The sequence below is a fragment of the Aethalodelphis obliquidens genome, unplaced genomic scaffold (genome assembly GCF_003676395.1).
Source record: "Aethalodelphis obliquidens isolate GAN/ISIS:26980383/991018 unplaced genomic scaffold, ASM367639v1 scaffold67, whole genome shotgun sequence".
Classification (NCBI taxonomy): domain Eukaryota; kingdom Metazoa; phylum Chordata; class Mammalia; order Artiodactyla; family Delphinidae; genus Aethalodelphis; species Aethalodelphis obliquidens.
Window position 1 is genome coordinate 4,624,248 of NW_020838011.1, and position 21,179 is coordinate 4,645,426.

The window sequence follows — 21,179 nt, forward strand, 5'->3', positions numbered from 1 at the left end:
TTTGATAGAATTCGCCTGTGAAGCCATCTGGTCCTGGGCTTTTGTTTGTTGGAAGATTTTTAATCACAGTTTCAATTTCAGTGCTTGTGATTGGTCTGTTCATATTTTCTATTTCTTCCTGATTCAGTCTTGGCAGGTTGTGCATTTCTAAGAATTTGTCCATTTCTTCCAGATTGTCCATTTTATTGGCATAGCGTTGCTTGTAGTAATCTCTCATGATCTCTTGTATTTCTGCAGTGTCAGTTGTTACCTCTCCTTTTTCATTTCTAATTCTATTGATTTGAGTCTTCTCCCTTTTTTTGTTGATGAGTCTGGCTAATGGTTTATCAATTTTCTTTATCTTCTCAAAGAACCAGATTTTAGTTTTATTGATCTTTGCTATCATTTCCTTCATTTCTTTTTCATTTATTTCTGATCTGATCTTTATGATTTCTTTTCTTCTGGTAACTCTGGCATTTTTTTGTTCTTCTTTCTCTATTTGCTTTAGGTGCAAGGTTAGGTTTTTTATTCAAGATGTTTCCTGTTTCTTAAGGTAGGATTGTATTGCTATAAACTTCCCTCTTAGAACTGCTTTTGCTGTATACAGACAAAGCTATACAGAGAAAGCTATACAGTCTCCATTGTCATTTGTTTCTAGGTATTTTTTTATTCCCTCTTTGATTTCTTCAGTAATCACTTTGTTATTAAGTAGTGTATTGTTTAGCCTCCACGTGTTTGTATTTTTTGCAATCTTTTCCTGTAATTGATATCTAGTCTCATAGTGTTGTGGTCAGAAAAGATACCTGATGCAATTTCAATTTTTCTAAATTTACCAAGGCTTCATTTGTGACCCAATATATGATCTATCCTGGAGAATATTCCATGAGCACTTGAGAAAAATGTGTATTCTGTTGTTTTTGGATGGAATGTCCTATAAATATCAATTAAATCCATCTTGTTTAATGTTTCATTTAAAGCATGTGTTTCCTTATTTATTTTCATTTTGGATGATCTGTCCATTGGTGAAAGTGGGGTGTTAACGTCCCCTACTATGAATATGTTACTGTGGATATCCCCTTTTATGGCTGTTAGTATTTGCCTTATGTATTGAGGTGCTCCTGTGTTGGGTGCATAAATATTTACAATTGTTACATCTTCTGGGATCAATCCCTTGATCATCATGTAGTGTCCTTCTTTGTGTCTTCTAATAGTCTTTATTTTAAAGTCTATTTTGTCTGATATGAGAATTGCTACTCCAGCTTTCTTTTGGTTTCCATTTGCATGGAATATCTTTTTCCATCCCCTCACTTTCAGTCTGTATGTGTCTCTAGGTCTGAAGTGGGTCTCTTGTAGACAGCATATATATGGGTCTTGTTTTTGTATCCATTCAGCCAGTCTGTGTCTTTTGGTGGGAGCATTTAGTCCATTTACATTTAAGGTAATTATCTATATGTATGTTTCCTATTCCCATTTTCTTAATTGTTTTGGGTTTGTTATTATAGGTCTTTTCCTTTTCTTGTGTTTCTAGCCTAGAGAAGATACTTTAGCATTTGTTGTAAAGCTGGTTTGGTGGTGCTGAACTCTCTCCGCTTTTGCTTGTCTGTAAAGGTTTTAATTTCTCCATCAAATCTGAATGAGATCCTTGCTGGGTAGAGTAGTCTTGGCTGCAGGTTTTTCTCCTTCATCACTTTAAGTATGTCCTGCCAGTCCCTTCTGGCTTGCAGAGTTTCTGCTGAAAGTTCAGCTGTTAACCTTATGGGGATTCCCTTGTGTGTTATTTGTTGTTTTTCCCTTGCTGCTTTTAATATGTTTTCTTTGTATTTAATTTTTGACAGTTTGATTAATGTGTCTTGGCATATTTCTCCCTGGATTTATCCTGTATGGGACTCTCTGTGCTTCCTGGACTTGATTAACTATTTCCTTTCCCATATTAGGGAAGTTTTCAACTATAATCTCTTCAAATATTTTCTCAGTCCCTTTCTTTTTCTCTTCTTCTGGAACCCCTATAATTCGAATGTTGGTGTGTTTAATGTTGTCCCAGAGGTCTCTGAGACTGTCCTCAGTTCTTTTCATTCTTTTTTCTTTATTCTGCTCTGCAGTAGTTATTTCCACTATTGTATCTTCCAGGTCACTTATCCGTTCTTCTGCCTCAGTTATTCTGCTATTGATCCCTTCTAGAGTATTTTTAATTGTTGTTCATCGTTGCTTGTTTCATCTTTCGTTCTTCTAGATCCTTGTTAAATGTTTCTTGCATTTTATCTATTCTATTTCCAACATTTTGGATCATCTTTACTATCATTATTCTGAATTCTTTTCCAGGTAAACTGCCTATTTCCTCTTCATTTGTTATGTCTGGTGGGTTTTTATCTTGCTGTTTCATCCGCTGTGTGTTTCTGTGCCTTCTCATTTTGCTTATCTTACTGTGTTTGGGGTCACCATTTTGCAGGCTTCAGGTTCGTAGTTCCCCTTGTTTTTGGTGTCTGTCCCCAGTGGCTAAAGTTGGTTCAGTGGGTTGTGCAGGCTTCCTCGTGGAGGGGACTAGTGCGTGTGTTCTGGTGGATGAAGCTGGATCTTGTCTTTCTGCTGGGCAGGTCCACATCTTGTGGTGTGTTTTAGGGTGTCTGTGGACTTATTATGATTTTAGGCAGCCTCTCTGCTAATGGATGGGGCTGTGTTCCTGTCTTGCTAGTTGTTTGGCATAGGGTGTCCAGTACTGTAGCTTGCTGGTCGTTGAGTGAAGCTGGGTGTTGGTGTTGAGATGGAGATCTCTGGGAGATTTTCACTGTTTGATATTACGTGGAGCTGGGAGGTCTGTTGTGGACCAGTGTCCTGAAGTTGGCTCTCCCACCTCAGAGGCACAGCACTGACTCCTGGCTGCAGCACCAAGAGCCTTTCATCCACACGGCTCAGAATAAAAGGGAGAAAAAGTAGAAAGAAAGGAAGGAAGGGAGGGAGGGAGCGAGGGAGGGAGGGAAAGAAAAAGAAAGAAAGAAAGAAAGAAGGATAAAAGAAAATAAAATAAAGTAAGGTAAAATAAAATAATTAAAATAAAAAATTATTAAGAAAACAATATTTTTAACAAGTGAAAAAGAACAAAAAACCAGACGGATGGTACCCTAGGACAAATGGTGAAAGCGAAGCTATACAGACAAAATCTCACACAGAAGCATACACATACACACTCACAAAAAGAGGAAAAGGGGAAAAAATAATAAATCTTGCTCTCAAAGTCCACATCCTGAATTTGGGATGATTCGTTGTCTATTCAGGTATTCCACAGGTGCAGGGGACATCAAGTTGATGGTGGAGATTTAATCCGCTGCTCCTGTGGCTGCTGGGAGAGATCTCCCTTTCTCTTCTTTGTTCGCACAGCTCCCGGGGTTCAGCTTTGGATTTGGCCCCGCCTCTGCGTGTAGGTCACCGGAGGGCGTCTGTTCTTTGCTCAGACAGGACGAGGTTAAATGAGCCACTGATTCGGGGTCTTTGGCTCACTCAGGCCGAGGGGAGGGAGGGGTATGGAGTGTGGGGCGAGTCTGCGGCGGCAGAGGCCGGCGTGACGTTGCACGTGCGCACCGTGCGTTCTCCCGAGGAAGTTGTCCCTGGGTCCCGGGACTCTGGCAGTGGCGGGTTGCACACGCTCCCCGGAAGAGAGGTGTGGATTGTGACCTGTGCTCTCACACAGGCTTCTTGGTGGCGGCAGCAGCAGCCTTAGCATCTCATGCCTGTCTCTGCGGTCCGCGCTGATACCGCGGCTCGCGCCCACCTCTGGAACTCTTTTAAACAGCGCTCTTAATCCCCTCTCCTCGCGCAGCAGGAAACAAAGAGGGAAGAAAAAGTCTCTTGCCTCTTCGGCAGGTCCAGACTTTTTCCCGGACTCCCTCCCAGCTAGCCGTGGTGCACTAACCCCTTCAGGCTGTGTTCACGCTGCCAGTCCTCTCCCTTATTATTTGGTGTTTTATTCTTTGGGAAAGAAATTCTGTATTTTCATTGTGAAAATAGTCTAATAATAACTATGTGATATTTATCAAACACAATATGTCAGACACTGTTCTGAGCACTCGATACACAGTATATCATTTCATTATCACAAGAAAATTACCACCATTTTATAGATGTATAAAATGACACAACCACAGGCTAATTAATCTTTCCCTAAGATCAAATAGCTAGTAAGTGAATTAAGTTAGGATGTAAACCTCAGGCAAACTGGCTTCAAAGCCCAGGCTCTCACTGTATTCTTTACCCTTTCATCACCCTGGAGAGTAAGGTTTTTTTTATCAGTGGTTCTCTTTGTTCAAAATGCATCACAGTTGGAGCCTTTCTAAGAGCTTTACTTGTATATGCGTAATATCAGAAACTATTGCCTCTTGCAAGAGGTAAGAGAAAAGAGGACACAGTTTTCTGTTTCTTTTCTGTCCTATCACAATTCACTGAGTAGCAACTATGTTTGTAAAAAAATATCCAAAATATCCCCTAACTAGTCTTTACCAATTTGGTGCTTGGATCTCATTTTATCAGGATGATACTAAATAGATTAGTATATATAAGTGATAATGAACAGGTGCCATCTGTTTGCTCGTATTACTACAAAAGATTATTCAAAATTTTTTCTCAGTGCACTATCAGAAAGAATTTTAAAGTAGTTGGGTTGATTATTTTTAAAGAGCTATAATGTTCAGATTTAACTCAGGTCAATCATCTGCAAGTTAACATTACTCAGAAGTGCACTGTCCATAATTAAGTAATCTTACCTACTAATACTATACAATAAGAAGACCTTTAGGTGACATGAAATCTGTCATTTTAAGTATGCCCCCAAGCCTTTTCCAGATTGCTCATAAGATTTCTCATTCTCTAGAGAAATGTGATCTCTTAGAAATAAATGTCTCTGTCAAGTCACAAGTAATATGAGCATATGATGAAAAAATGGATTTTTTTAGTCTCATAAGGGATATTGCAGTATTGTAAAATTGATTTTATTCCTCGTTATTTAAGTTCTCATGGTCATTTTAGCATTTACCTTTTAGATATAAAGGGAAGTTTATGATGCCTTTTAGGGAGGTGGGGGACAGAGGCCTTTTTGGGGACCAGGAGAATATTTTTCATATGAAATTCTTTGTCATAAAATGCTAATGTTGGTGTTCTTGTCTTTATGTCTATGCATTCTTTAGCTATGAGGATAACAGACCCTTCATCAAGTAAGAATGACCTGAATGGCTGATAAATTCCATTTATCAGTGTGGTCCCATGAACCAGCTGTCAGATCAGTACTGAAAAATCATTAGAGCTTCTGTCATTCACATTGAGGCAGAAGAGCAAACTGTGCAGGAAAATAATCAGGCATACAACTTCTATGCAGAATAAATATGCTGCAGGTGTATTGCCGGAAAAATTCTGCTTCACCTCTTTTAATTGGATATCACCTGAATTTAGTGCCACAGTAATAGCAATTTCATGTGGTACAGACTTGTTTTGCTTTTAATAGATTTCTCCTTTCATTTCGGTGTGCTCCTCTGTGTTGCATATGTCCTCATTTCTGTTGTTTGTTTGGACATCATTCATCTAAAATTATTTCGTGATTTAGTGTTATATCTTCAAATGATCTCAGGGGTATGAAACTACCCAACTGCAAATGAAACTAATGAATTTTTAGGTTAAATATCCAAAAGGGGAAAATATCTCCTTCAAAAATTAAACTTTACATATGCAAAAATTGTCTCTTTCAAATTCAATATGTCACTTGGTTGTTGATCCAATTGTTTATGAACGTATCTTTTAAATTTCTAAAACAAAGCTACAAGTCTGTACTAATCTATAAGCATAAACACAAGTGCTAATATTTGGGCTTTTTTTCCTTTGTACATTTTAAAATAACATGTCCTGTAATTAAGATTGGCAACCTTTGGGTGACCTTGCTGTAGACTTTCAGTTTGTTCTTCTGGTGAAGAGTCCTTTGTTTTCATTTTCTCCAATACCATTTCACTTACTTCTTCATGCTCTTGCTTATTTTTTTCTTTTGAAGTTGGGCTCATCACTCTTTTATATCATTAACACTTGGGCCCATCATGTGTTTTCTAGTGGATAATAGCTGGCTTGAGTATTTTATCCTATCATTTTATTTCTAAATCTAAATAGCAATTTTGACTTAATGGCGACTCTTCCCATTTTTCCTTATTCCAATACCTGTAAACAAATAAGAGCTTTACTTTGAAAGTTCCCATACTTCTGAATCTGCTTGTAAAATAAGATATTAATATCTAAGATGTTTTCTAATTTGTATAAGCAAACATGCCACATACAATGGCAAGCTTCCTTTAGGGATTCTTTATTCAAGAGTATTAAAGTTTTAAATTAAGCACATTAAATTTAGTGGATGTTTACATCTGAAATATAGTGGCTGATGGTTGTAGAAGGAAAATGGTAAATATTTGAGATTAATTTTAATAAGACTTTAATAATATTTGACTACTTTGGGACATATTTTTCTTAAGATGTAGTTCTCTCTGAAAAATTTATTAAACCCAGCTTCAGATTACAGTAAACATGTGATTTTTCCCCTTCATTTTGTAAAGTTTCAATCCCCATATTTATTCCTTAGACAATGTAAGTAGCAGATAGCAGTCTGCTAAAAATAAATATTAGATTACCATGTTAAGGAAGGTATACTGGGAAAGGAAAAGGTGGGCTCATAAGAGTATAGAGATCTAGACTGTTTTGGTCCTATTCTATATACTTAGAGAGAAGTTGAGAAGACTCCATTTTCAATTATTGGATTCCCGTCTATTGGAAAGATTCATTTTATTTTGATAGTAAATACATAATACATTACTACAAATATATGGACTTTTGTCACCCATTTATTACTATTGTGAATGGCAGCTTGGAGGAAACTAAGGGAATGGAGTGAGAGTGAGAATTTGTCTTCCATTCTGGACTACTTTGTTCATCCCTCTCCATCCCATTCTCAGCTTCATTTTCTCCTGTGAGTTTGAAGACACTTCAAAGACATGAAGGTGTCCTGAGCTATTGGGCTTCTTTTCAACAAAGCTGCCAGTTGCCCGATATCCAAAGTCTAGTCCAACATAACCCAAGACACAGCAATCCAAAGGCTGAAAGAGTAGATGGTGATCTAGAGGGGAACTATTTTTTCCCATTTACTGTATCTCACACTTGTTCTACTTAACTATAGAATCAGACAAATAGAAGTTTAAAATTTTATACAATCTTCCATATACTGGTTCCTTCTATTCTTGTCTGTAAACACTAAATTTTTTATGGAAAAAGAGGAAATTTGGAAAAATGGGGTAAAAGTGTATCAGATGAAGAGTCCAATCAAACAAGTGTTTGATTAATGGAAAGAGTCCAATCAAACAAATGTTATCATACCAATGAGACCAGTGGAGACTAACATAGCTTTACAGACTCTTCCCCCTTGCCATTCACCATAATTACATCTCCATACCATTTGCGTATGTGCTGCAAATACATGAATAATTTAATAGTACAAATCTGCTTTTGCATAAGTGAATTTCTGTGTTTATAGCATTTTCATTCATGTATATCTCCTCAAGCTTGAAAACATGTAAGTTCTCATTAAAATCTTAAAGTACTTATACCACCTGTCTTACATTTTCTGTCAATAAAACTGTAACATTTTTTTCAGTGTCAGTATTGTTGATATAATATGACTGTGTTAATTAAAGACAAATTATTTGATAACCCTTAATTTTCTCTTCTCTCTGCAGGTCATGGGTTATAGGTGCAATAGCTCTTCTCTGCCTATTAGGATTGACCTGGGCCTTTGGACTCATGTATATTAATGAAAGCACAGTCATCATGGCGTATCTCTTCACCATTTTCAATTCTCTACAGGGAATGTTTATATTCATTTTCCATTGTGTCCTACAAAAGAAGGTAAGCTAAAATTCTCTGTTCAAGAATAAATAGCATACATTCTATGACAGCAAAGTACCCATAACATAAATCATTCTTGATGTGTTTGTCTCTAAGAAATAAATATATTACTTATTTGATTTCATTTTTATAATAGTAAAGACAAAACAGACATAAAATGAAAGCATAAAAGTTGGCAAATGTGCTTGACAGCAAAAACAGAATCAAAATATTTTGATTTGGACAATGTACAAAAACTATATTCTTATAGATTTGACCTTATAGTCTTTAATATTTTTATTGGCAGACACATGGAATTTGTGTATTAGGGAGTAGATTTTCTAAGATGTTATGGAGGCATGGGATATATGTATATATATGTACATATATGGCATGGCATAGGAAATATATATTTTTCTGTTTTTTTTTAAACTAATTTGTATTGATATATTCTAGAAAATATAATTATCTAAACATTTCATGATAAAAACATTTATTTTTTAAATGAATGGTGGAAACTTAGTAAAGATCTCTGTATGTCTTTAAAAGCATCTTTTATAAAATTTATGATTTTGATGATTAGAAGACAATATTTAATTTTTATATTGGTCTATTTTTATGATTTTTCACATCTATAAGGACGAAAATATTCATTTTCAAAGTTAATTTTAGCAACTAAATACTTACATTGCATTTTTTTTTTAATCTCAAGAGTGATTTTCTCATTTTACACTGTTTAACTCTATTATAAATGTGGTCTTTGTAGTTCTTGACCATATAGACCCCTGAGCCAAGACTGGGTCCGAATCCTAGCTCCTCTACTTAAAGGCTTATGTGACTTTGGGCCATTTAATTAACCTTTATATGCCCCAGTTTCCTCATGTGTAAAATGGAGGTAATAAAAATAATTATGAGATATTGAGAGGTGGCTCTGAAAATGAAATGGCAAGAAGTGAAATTTTTTTTCTAAGAGAGAAACTATAAGACCTAAAATTGGTTTTGGAAGATAAAGAGTTAAGATATCCACCTCTACGATTTTTGGCTTGAGAGACTAAGGGAACCTCAAATAAAAGTTGAGAAAGGTGTCCACTTGTCGAGATGCATCCAGTTTTATCCTGTTTCAGTTTTATGTGGTGGTAGGTATTAAAAATGTGTTGGCATGATCTTAAATACAGGCTAGAATAGTATTTATGACTCAGACCTGTAAATGTAAGTTACAGAAAAGAAAAGAGTTTATGATGTTAGAATGGATGGATTCTAATCTAATGGATTAGAATTAACTTAGAAAAGAGGTTGTGTTGGAAGGGATGAATCTTCCCAAATACTTAGTGTACACACACCCCAAATTGCCGTCACTTAACCTAATAAAGGTTTTTTTTACTCATTGCACAATTGATGAGGGTGCCTCATGGAGGGACACAGCCCAATGAAAGCTCAGTCAACCTCACTGTTTGATTTCCACAACCACCTTGGGTGTTGACATCTAGCAGATAGTCTGAGAAAGAGAGAGAGGATCTTGTATAAAAAGGAAGTGGTTCACATCACTTCTAATCACCTTCCATCAGATAGGACACTATAAATAGTACCAACTAAACTTCAAGGAAAACTGGGAAACATACTCTACTTTTTGTACCCCAGGAAGATGAGGAATTGGGTATCACAAACAGCTAACAGTCTACCACACTTGATGATTATGAAGAGTAGGAGACATGAGTAATGAGTAAGAATAGAAATGGAAGGAAGAAAGTGTTTGAGGAGAAGAATGAGAAGGTAATACCTAAATGAAAGATACGGGGGAAATGTCCAGAAGTAGACACTGGTCAGTATTATAAAACACTTCAGAGAAGTCAGAAAGACTAAGCACTTGGAAGGATTTCTAGATTTTCGTAGAAAAAAGCTATAACTGATTGTCAAGAGCAATATGTAGAATGATGGGTGCAAAATCAGGAGATTAAGGGAAAGGGTGGCATTTGTCCATATAAATAAGGAAATATTGGGCCATCATATTTAGTCATACTAACATCTTCAAATATAGGGAACCAGCTTTATCAATTATTTTATGTATTAGCTGGAAATTGGACTAACACATTTTTAAATTTTAATGTTTATATTGAAGTTTTCTACAGAACAGAAAATAGTTTTGTGCTTTGTGCATGAATGATTTTGATTGTAATTATTTTTTATTAGCCAGTACCTATTAGTTTTCCCAATTATTATTTTTATTGTATTACAAATACATGTCAATGTTTTGATGTCCAGGTAGAGATACCAGACCTCAGGATCCAAAAACAAGTCTAGAATTTTTAGTATACTGAACATATTTAACAGAAGTGAAATTTTTAAAAATATATGTCATCAAGCTCAATTTTGTGATTCATTAGAACAGAGTTCAGCAAACCACAGCTTGTGGGCCAGATTTGTCCAGCTGCTTTTAATTTTTGCAGTCAGTCAGCCAAGAATGGTTTTTGTATTTTTAAATGGATACATTTAAAATTTAAAATAAGTACACACACAGCATTGTTGGTTTTGCCTCTTGGTTCACAAAGCCTGAAATATTGACTGTCTGGCCCTTCATGAAAAAAGTGCCAGGCCCTGATTCAGAAGCTTATTTTTATGATTTATAATAACTAGTCATAAGCATATTTTCTTTCATGCATTCTGTGTTTTGAATTTTTCGATTTTGGTGGCATTTTTATTGGGTGTCAAGAACATGGCCCAACATCAGAGAATATGGACATCGAATTATCATTCACCTTTTTTTTGCCTACAAAAAATCCAGATACTTCTCTTTGAAATTGCAGAAACAGTCTTAGGAGATTTTTCTTTTATTCCTTTTTTAAAAGTTGAGGTATAATTGAGATATAACATTGTGTAAGTTTAAAGTATACAATGTATTGATTTGATACACTTATGTACTGTGAAATAATTACCACCATAGTGTGAATAGCTAATACCTCTATCATCTAACATCTTTTCTTTTCTGTGGTGAGAACATTTAAGATCTCCTCTCTTAGCAACTTTCAACTGTATAATACAATACTGTTAACTAGAATCATCATCATGTACCTTAGATTTCTAGAACTTATTCATCTTATGGCTAGAAGTTTGTACACTTTGACCAACATTTCCCCATTTCCACACAGCCAACCTCTGGTAACAACCAATCTATTCTGTTTCTATGAGTTTGGCTTTTTTAGATTCCACATATAAGTGATACCATACAGGATTCATCTTTCTCTGTCTGACTTACTTCACTTAGCATAATGCCTTCAAGGTGCATCCAACATTGTTGCAAATGGCATGATTTCCTTCTTTCTTGTGGCTAAATAATATTCCTAGATATATGTAACACATCTTCTTTATCCATTCATTCACTGATGGACACTTAGGTTGCTTCCATATCTTGGCTGTTGTGAATAGTGCTGCAATGAATATGGGAGTTCAGACATCTCTTCAAGATCCTGATTTCATTTCCTTTGGATATATACCCAGAAGTGGGATTGCTGAATCATATGGTAGTTCTATTTTCAATTTTATGAGGAACCTCCATACTGTTCTCCATAATGGCTGTACTTATTTACATTCCCACCAGCAGTGCACAAGGGCTCTCTTTTCTCCATATCCTCACCAATACTTATTTCTTGTCTTGTTGATGCTACCCATTCTAACAGATGTAAAGTGATATCTCATTGTGATTTTATTTGCGTTTTTCTAATTAGTTATGTTGAGCATCTTTTCATGTTAGCCATTTGTATGTCTTCTTAGGTAAAAAACTTCTATTCATTTCTTTTGTCCACTTTTAAATTGGATTGTTTGGTGTTTTGCTTCTGAGTTGTATGAGTTCTTTATATATTTTTGGTATTAACCCCTTTTCAGATATATGACTTGCAAATATTTTATTCCATCCTGTAGATTGCCAATAAATTCTGTTGTTTCTTTTGCTGTGTAGAAGCTTTTTAGTTTAATGTAGTACAACTTACTACTTTTGCTCTTGTTGCTTGTGCTTTTGATGTCATATCCAAAAAATTATTGTCAAGGCCAATGTCCAGGTGTTTTCCCCTGTTTTCTTCTAGGAGTTTTGTGGTTTCAGGTCTTATGTTTAATTCTTTAATACATTTTGAGTTAAATGTTGTGGGTGGTATAAGATAGGGGTTCAATTTCATTCTTCTGCATGTGGCTAACCGGTTTTGCTAATACCATTTATTAAAGAGCTTGTTTTTTCCCCATTAATTATTCATGGCTCCCTTGTCAGATATTAGTTGACCATATATGCAAGGGTTTATTTCTGGGCTCTCCATCTGTTCCATTGTCTATGTGTCTATTATGCCAATACCATACTGCTTTGATTACTCTAGCTTTGTAGTATAGTGTGAAATCAGGAAACACGAAACCTCCATCTTTGTTCTTTCTCAGGATTGCTATGGCTCTTTGAGGTCTTTGGTGGTTCTGTACAAATTTTAGGGTTGTTTTTCCTGTATCTGTGAAGAATATCATTGAAATTTTTTCAAGAGATTGCATTGAATCTATAGACAGTATTGGCTCTTATGGACATTTAACAATCATATTTCCTATAGGAGGTGTTTTGTGTGTGTGTGGTACGCACGCCTCTCACTGTTGTGGCCTCTCCCGTTGCGGAGCACAGGCTCCGGACGTGCAGGCTCAGCGGCCATGGCTCACGGGCCCAGCCGCTCCGCGGCATGTGGGATCTTCCCGGACCGGGGCACGAACCCGTGTCCCCTGCATCAGCAGGCGGACTCTCACCCACTGCGCCACGAGGGAAGCCCTTCCCAGAATCATTTTGAGGGAGGAGCCTAGCATAGTTCCTAGCAAATAGTGATTAAAAAGTAGAAGCTTCTTCATCTCACCCTCCCAAAACTTACACATGTCTTGGACACACACAGGTGGGCACAAACTTACTTCTTCTAAAAAATAAACAAAATATGAATTGGCTTGTAAATACTGAATAAAAATAATTATTTCTAATTATTGAGAAATATAGCATAGAAGAGGTTGGTTGGAAAACATTAATATAACTTAAATATATTAAATAATATGTAATTTTGACATTACAAATCAGAGAAAGGCTTCAAAGCTTAGCACATCATGCCTCTCTGTTTTGTTCTCACTGAATGCCTTTTTTCTCTTAACTATCCATTCTTTCAACTTGATCTTCTAAACCAACACATTCCAACCTGTCTTTTAAAGATAGCTTGAAGAAGTCCTCTTCTCTGAGAAGCCTTCCTTGGTCTGCCTACCCACTTCCTATCAGGCTCTCCTCCTCCATGCTTTGATTCACCTCACTCTGTATCATTGTTCCTATCACATAATAAGGATTTAATGAATGTGAGTTCTTCAAACAAATCTGAATATAGTCAGTCTCTGATTTTGCTATATCTTTGATAGAATGAATGTTAATATATTAAGATATGTTTTTCTTCAAATACTAATTTTGATGTGTCATTTACACTCCTTTTTTTTTGTTTTCGATTCTAAATAACACTTCTCAAAAAAGCGTGTTTTTATAACTTTGTTTTAAATAATATTATATTGTCACAATTTCTGGAAACTGTGAACTCATGTGAAATCAATAAAGTGCTAAGAATAACATATATACAGTGTTATTTCATAATGAATATAAAATTTGTGACTATAAAACCAGTAAGTTATCCTAGAATGTGTTTTTAATTGATGAACAAGTAGTTGGTAATTATTTTTCTTGATGTTGCTAGTGGAGGTGAGATTTAGAACAGTTACTGTTTATTTTTGTATGTCTTATTTGATTAAATAGGCAGTAATAAAAATTTTTAAATAAACATGATCAAAATTTTCCCCAAAATTGTTGATATATTTTCCTGTTTGAAAACATCAGCTAAAAAATGATTATCTCCTTTTATCCTGTGATTTTTATACTACAGCAAGGATTAATAATGTAGTCACAATGCTATATAGAAAAGCAATCATATTTCTCTGTAATTATTGAATAGAACTATTTTGAAGGAATGAATTTAAAATATTTTGAGAATATTTTATAGTCTCAAGTTGCAGATTTGACCTCTTTTAAGAGAAGTAAACCAGAGAAATATAAAATTTTAAAAAGTGCTTAGCCCAACACATTCCTTTTTTTTCTGTTCTGTCTTTAAATATTCTCTCTCCTCTCTTTCTCCCTCTCCTTCTTTCTCCATTCCCTCTTCTCTCTAACTTCCTCACTACACTTCTGCCTAAAGAACAGTTTAGCTGGGCTTCCCTGGTGGCGCAGTGGGTGAGAGTCCGCCTGCCGATGCTAGGGGACACGGGTTCGTGCCCCGGTCCGGGAAGATCCCACATGCCGCGGAGCGGCTGGGCCCGTGAGCCATGGCCGCTGAGCCTGCGCGTCCGGAGCCTGTGCTCCGCAACGGGAGAGGCCACAACAGTCAGAGGCCCACGTACCGCAAAAAAAAAAAAAAAAAAAAAAGAACAGTACAACTGTTCTAGTGAGAAAGTTAGAGAGAAGAGGGAATGGAGAAAGAGTTAGATAGGCTACTTCATATCAAATATATGAAGCTAAAAATAGTGTCTTGAAGAGTCTTAAGTTTTTGTTTTTCCAACTGAGACTGTATCATTATAGTGTGATTGGATATATGTGTGTTTGCGTGTTTTAAAAGGCTCCAGTTATGCAAAATTTCAATCTTGACAGTGTGAATATTATTTTATATTGTGAAAAATGTATAAAATATATACTGAACAGACTTTTTTATATCTGTAGGGCAAAAAAATTTTATATTAATTATCTAAAATAAAACACATGCATTTTATATTTCCTAGCTGAAATGAATTACTTGCTAACAGAAGTTAATATTTTTGGCTAGGTACGAAAAGAGTATGGGAAATGTCTGCGAACACATTGTTGTAGTGGCAAAAGTACAGAGAGCTCCATTGGCTCAGGGAAAACATCTGGTTCTCGAACTCCTGGGCGGTACTCCACAGGCTCACAGGTAAACAATATTTGTTAACTAAAATGAAATATCTCTTACCTATCTTCTGTTATGGGTTGCTATCCTTTCTTGATGAGATCTATTTTCTATCTCAAGTATTTAACATATCAAATTTGTTGTTTTGTTTTAGTGTGTCTCAAATGAAAATGGTTATGACAGAAATTTAAGAAACCAAATTGCAAAAAAAGTGAAGTTTAGGGTCTAAGTTTGCATAATAATTCATGATTTCAGATTATTCCCAGTTGAATGAATATAGAAGGTAAGGAAAGGAATTTTGCATTTCACCCAAAATTCTAAGAAAGTAATATTTTACATAGATATATGATTCTTGAGTTAATTACTTCACTTAACTAGTGTAATAATTCTTTATCATATACTGTATTTACTTATTAGATGGTATGTTTAATAAAAACAGTTCTAACTCATACCATATTGTATGCTGGTAAATCAAAGGGCAATTCAGGTAGTGAAGACTACCATAATAGCATCATTGACTTAACTGATCTAAGTGCTACTCCCATCAGTCCAGCATTAAATATAGTAGCTGCATTATCCCTCATCAAGGAAATTTTAAACTTTTAGGTAACCTGTCTGCCATTTTTCCTAGGCCACAATGTCAGTCCAAAGATTATTACGTAGAAAGTTCAGCAACTCTAGGATGACTAAAATGAGCCAGTCAAATAAAAGACATATGTGGGTCATACATGAATGAGTTTGGGTTCCAACTAGCATACTAATATTTTTAAGATTGTATGGTTCAGTGGGAAAAACAATCATTTTTTTCAGTGTTGTTAATAGCAATTTTCTGAAGCAGACTTGAATTTTAATTCCTAAATAAAGTTATAAATCAATAACATTTTTTTTAACTCAGCTCAACCTGTAAATCTATTTTTTTAACTTGGTAATTTTATATATAATATAAAAAAGAACATTTGTTCTTTGACTAATTTCCAATCAGCTTGTAAATTTAATCCATTAAATTCACCTAAACAATTCCATTCATAGGCTTAGAAAATTAAATATCCTCGTAACCTTTAAATATCATTTAATGATATTTAACAAATCTAATATATCTGATTCTCTCAAACACATTCACTGTCAGACTGGACTGTCGTACACACCTAACTAGCACTTGAAAAACTCTATAAACCAAAGATAATGAACAATATTGTCAGAAATAAACACTTTCTCACACTAAAGGAGTTCTCTTTTATCTTACAAATAAAACTACATATCTAATATCAATCTAATATTTCCAACTAAAAATTTTAAAACTAACCTATAACTGTCAAACCTATCAGACTATCTCAACACTTAACAAGCACTAATTATCATAATGATCATGAAACTTATTCCTACATATAATATACAGCTATTAATAATTTGAATTTATTTTATTATTTCTATGCCTTACTGAGGTTGCAAAGTTGTAAATTAGGGGAAGCAAATGTTCCAAGTTAGGTGGACTGAGATTTCTTAGTCTAGGACTACTAAATTTGTCAGTTAGAAATCTGAAGTTTCACATAAGAGTTGGGGCATACCTGGATGATGCTTCCAGCGTGACCTCCTTGTAATCCATTACTTTATTTTCAACCTGATAATGCTTAACTCTCTTTTTTGTAACAATCTTTTCCACAGCTTTTAAATTGCCGAGATTCTATATGTCATTTAACTTGACTTGTTTGTGCATACTTCTCATAAAACCGAACGCATCAACCATTATCCCGTAGTTATTTTATTGACATATGCCCTTAATGAAACAATACGTTGGAGCTTCATTTATTATGTTAAAACAGAGTTGTGCAGTGTTTAGCATTACTTCTAAGCTACATGATAGGGCAGTGCAGCTTAATAGAATAACCATAAACTTGGTGGGTGGGGAGACCTTGGTTTGAATTCTAGCCTTGCCATGTACCTACCAGCTGTGACATAAAACAAGTTATTAAATCTCACTGACCCTCAGTTTTTTTGTAAGTAAAGTGGTTTCTGATTTCTTATGTTGTTAGGAAGATCAAGCTAATGTATACCAAACACAACATACTGTACATGCTCAATAAACTGGAGCAGGTACCACTTACTAGTGTCATTATTGCAGACTATAATTTCAGGTATATATTTTAAAGCTGTGTCATTTTTTTCACTTTTACAGTTATAACATCACGATTCTAATAGTGGGAACAAAAACCCAACATTAGGTTTTTTATTATGCTTAATATAATACTAATTCTGATTAACTACAACAATCCAACCCTACATAAAATGATAGTCACTTTAACCTAGTCTGTTTAGGTAAAAATAATAAATATTTCATATTAACTCTGAACTTCCATGAGCAAAGTCTAAAACAGTCACTGATATTAAGGTAAACTTTTGGGAGTATAGATGCCTTTTTCCACATCAGAGAACTTCTAAAATCACAATTGTTATATTTTTTGTTGAGAAACATTGAGTTTCTCTTTAAATGCCAAGCAGTCTTGTAAGCTCTGGTGATAAAATGGTTGAAAGACAAATAACTTTCCCCATGATCTGGAGCTTTCATTCTAATTGTGAAAGGCAGAAAATTTATTAACAAATAAACCAACAGGGAATATCAGATTATGAGAGCTGGTGGATAACCAAATATGGTTATGTGATACAGAAAGTCCAGGTAGTTACTTAGATTAGTGCTAGGCAAAGACTATTTGGGGAAAGACAGGAAGGGAGTTCAGGGAAAGAGAATTCCAGGTGAGAGAACATCAAATACAAAACCCTTTAGGTGGGTGAGACCTTGCAACTTTGGGAATAAGAAGAATGTCATTGGCTAAAGTGGTGAGAGAGTGAGTAGGAGATGAAGTCAAAGAAGGCTGGAGACAGATCCTTAGGTATTTTAAGAGTATGGGAGTTCACATTTTATTTTGATTACTTTAGAAAGGTAATGGGATCATTTAGAAAAGGCAGTGACAGGAAATCATCCACATGTAATAAAGATCATGTGGCTACTATGTAGGTAATGAAAGAGTGTGACTGGCAAGACTAAAAATTAAAAATCCTCTCCACCTGTTGATCCCCTGGTGCTAATCACTTATAAAAAGGTGGTAATATCCATAATCACACACAAACATATATTCACAGAGATGTGTATAGGATTGGTATGTGTGTGTATTTTTAAAAACTATGAGCTGAAGTATTGTCCTTTCCACTTTGACCTTCCATTAATTGTTCTGTCATTTATCTTTCATTTGTTTTACTGACTTTGTAAATGTATTTACTTTTGTTACATAATATTTGAAACATAAAAAAATATATGTGGCATATATTAGATTGTGAAGCATAGTATAATAAAATCAATACCCGTGAACTCACCAACCAACTTAGGAAGCAATATTTTCCATACGTTTTTCCCTTGTTGAAACCTCTCCCTAACCAATCCCTATGCCTCCCTACCAGAGACAGCTACTAACTTCTGTTCTTCATTTCCTTGACTTTTCTAATAATTTCTTCACCTCCAGAAAAGATGTTGTTTACTTCACCTTTTTAAAATCTTTCTTTAAAATGGTACCTATTGTATGTAGTCTTCTGTGACTTGCTTTATTCACTGCCATATTCTAAGGCTTGTCCTGGTTCGTTCCATGAACATTTAAGTGTTGGCTCTGTGCCACATACTGTATACTTTTCTTCTGCCTGCAATACTTTACCCTTTTCTCCATTTCCTTTTCAGAAATTATTTGATATAATGTAGTGAGTTGTTAATCTCCTAGATCAGAATTCAGATACTGGTTATGCCATTTATTTGGTCTGTGATATTGGACATGTGAACCTCTAAACCTCAATTTTGTAATGAATAAGAGAGTGAATACATGAAAAATACATAGCATAAAACCTAGAACATAGAAAGAATTGAAATATTTAAATATTATATTTATAATACATATTTTATGTATATACACATATAATAATCACTGTGTACCAGGCATTATTTCAGGTGTGTGATACATCACTGAACAAAAAAAGGCAAAATTTTTGTTTTTCTTTTTATCTTTGGGCCACGCTGTGCTGCTTGCGGGATCTTAGTTCCCCGACCAGGGATTGAACCTGGACCCTCGTCAGTGAAAGCATGGAGTCCTAACCACTCGACCGCCAGGGAATTCCCAAAATTTCTGTTTTTCTAGAGCCTCAAACCTAATGCAGACATTGGACATTAATTATTGGACATTAAATATAAGAAAACTATATTATAATAATATTGTAGAAGATGGTAATGCTATGGGGGCAGAAATTGCAGAGGTGGGTGGGTGCAATACAGTTCTAAATGGGGTGATCAAGTTAGGTCTCTTTCAGGAGCGAAAGTTGAAGAGGTGAAAGATATATCCATACCAGTATCTGGGGAAGGAGCACTCCAGACAGAAGAAATAATCATACAAAACCTAAGGCAGGGGCTTCCCTGGTGGCGCAGTGGTTGAGAGTCCGCCTGCCGATGCAGGGGACACGGGTTCGTGCCCCGGTACGGGAAGATCCCACATGCCGCGAAGCGGCTGGGCCCGTGAGCCATGGCCGCTGAGCCTGCGCGTCAGGAGCCTGTGCTCCGCAACGGGAGAGGCCACAACAGTGAGAGGCCTGCGTACGGCAAAAAAAAAAAAAAAAAACCTAAGGCAGAATTGTGCTTGGTGTGTTAAGGAATGGCAGGGAAACAGGTGTGGCTAGCCCAGGTAGAGGAGACTAATGAAAATAATAATAGAAGATAATGGGGCAGCTCAAATAAATGTCACCTAACAATGATCATAATTCCATCAACTCTCAGCTGAGATGTCACTTCTTCAGTGCAATGTTCTCAGATTTCCTAAACATGTTCTCTTGTTATGTGCACTTAAAAATTATTTCAATTAAGCAGTATAAAAAACATTAAAAAAGCATGCAAAATATAAGCATATGGCACGGTGATTTATTACCCTTCCCCAGACCAAATATTAGAATATTGAGAGTGCCTCAGAAACCATTTGAACGCTTCTCAATCATTCACCTCAAAACATAGTCACTATCTTAACTTTTAACAGTACTTTTTGTTTTGCATGTGTTTGATACTTACCCACATGAAATCATCCAATACGTATTCTTTTATGTTTTCCTCCTTTCTTTGGACATGTATGTTGCTTCAGGAGGCTATGTTGCTCTTTTATTTTCATCGCTGTATATTGTTCTATAATTTATTCACTCATTCTACCATTGATAATCAGTTGGGTTGGTCACAGTTTTCAGCTATAAGTAATGCTTCTATGGAGATTTGTGGGTACATTGTACTTTTGCATTAATTTTTGTTAATTTATATTTAATTAGTCTGTCACTTACTAGTCTAGCAACTCCATGAAGGCAAAGATGTTTGTGTTTGCCTTTCGCCTTTGTATTTCCTAGATCAGTATTTGGCATGCAGTAAAGGGTAATTAATATTTTTAATTAGTTAACTAATAAAACAAATGTGAGAGATTTGTTTTCAGTATTTCAGCTTGAAGTTTTGAAGTATTTTTCAATAGAAACATTTTTCAAGTGCAGGTTTTACTGCACCGGTTTTCTTATTGTACTTTTATTAGTTTTGCTGTATGTGTATGTGTATGTATGTATTTGCTGACCTATATAACAATATAGACATTTCTAAAAGATAAACATATCCCAATATTCATAAAACCAACTGTCTAGTATTTTAAGATTAGGTACTCCTGTTATTCAAGGAATTCAAATATATTTGGAACATAACCCATTTGTGAGCTTGATTTCACCATTAGTACTAGTAATAGTTCTAAGAAGTTTTTCATCCTTGGAAAAGCTTCTGAAAATATTTTGTTTCCTGCTCACAAGATTGTTAATACTTTTTGATCCCTAACTCAAATAAAATAGCAAAGCAGTAAACCAGAAAAAAGTCCCCCCTCAATGGAAAAATATTACACTGCTTTCTTGAATTATCAGACACTTGGAAAATTGAATTTGAGAATATATATAATGATGTAAGAATTTTCAGTTCTCTATAAAACTTCCTACTGTCTAGAAATGAATGAAGATGAATCGACTTCCTTTATCTCCTTCAAAAGAAAGAAGAAGTTGAGATAGTATGTAACCTGTAAAATTACATTGGTCTTACAAAATTTATGGAAAATGTTAAGTTTAGTAACATTTTAATATACTCTGTTCTTTTCTTACCAAACTGTTTCTTCTTGCAAGATTCTGAATTCATAAGTAAATCTTTTGTTAATAAAACTTACAAATTAATGCATATTTAAATATCCCATTCCCATAAAAGTTACAATGAAAATAATTTGTTTTACCTTAGAAATTTAAATTATTAAATTCTATCTGGAGTACATTTCTATG

The 21,179-nt window shown here is 35.1% G+C and overlaps 1 protein-coding gene across 3 annotated transcripts in view; it reads left to right on the plus strand.

Annotated features, from left to right (window-relative positions):
• Window positions 1-21,179, plus strand: part of ADGRL3 (adhesion G protein-coupled receptor L3) — an 864,166-nt gene that overhangs the window by 816,617 nt on the left and 26,370 nt on the right. For all 3 annotated transcript variants that reach the window (XM_027089631.1, XM_027089632.1, XM_027089633.1), the window contains 3 exons: window positions 5,151-5,177; window positions 7,725-7,893; window positions 14,718-14,843. In XM_027089631.1, the coding sequence (XP_026945432.1) occupies window positions 5,151-5,177; window positions 7,725-7,893; window positions 14,718-14,843 (322 nt within the window). The remainder of the gene's footprint in view (window positions 1-5,150; window positions 5,178-7,724; window positions 7,894-14,717; window positions 14,844-21,179) is intronic.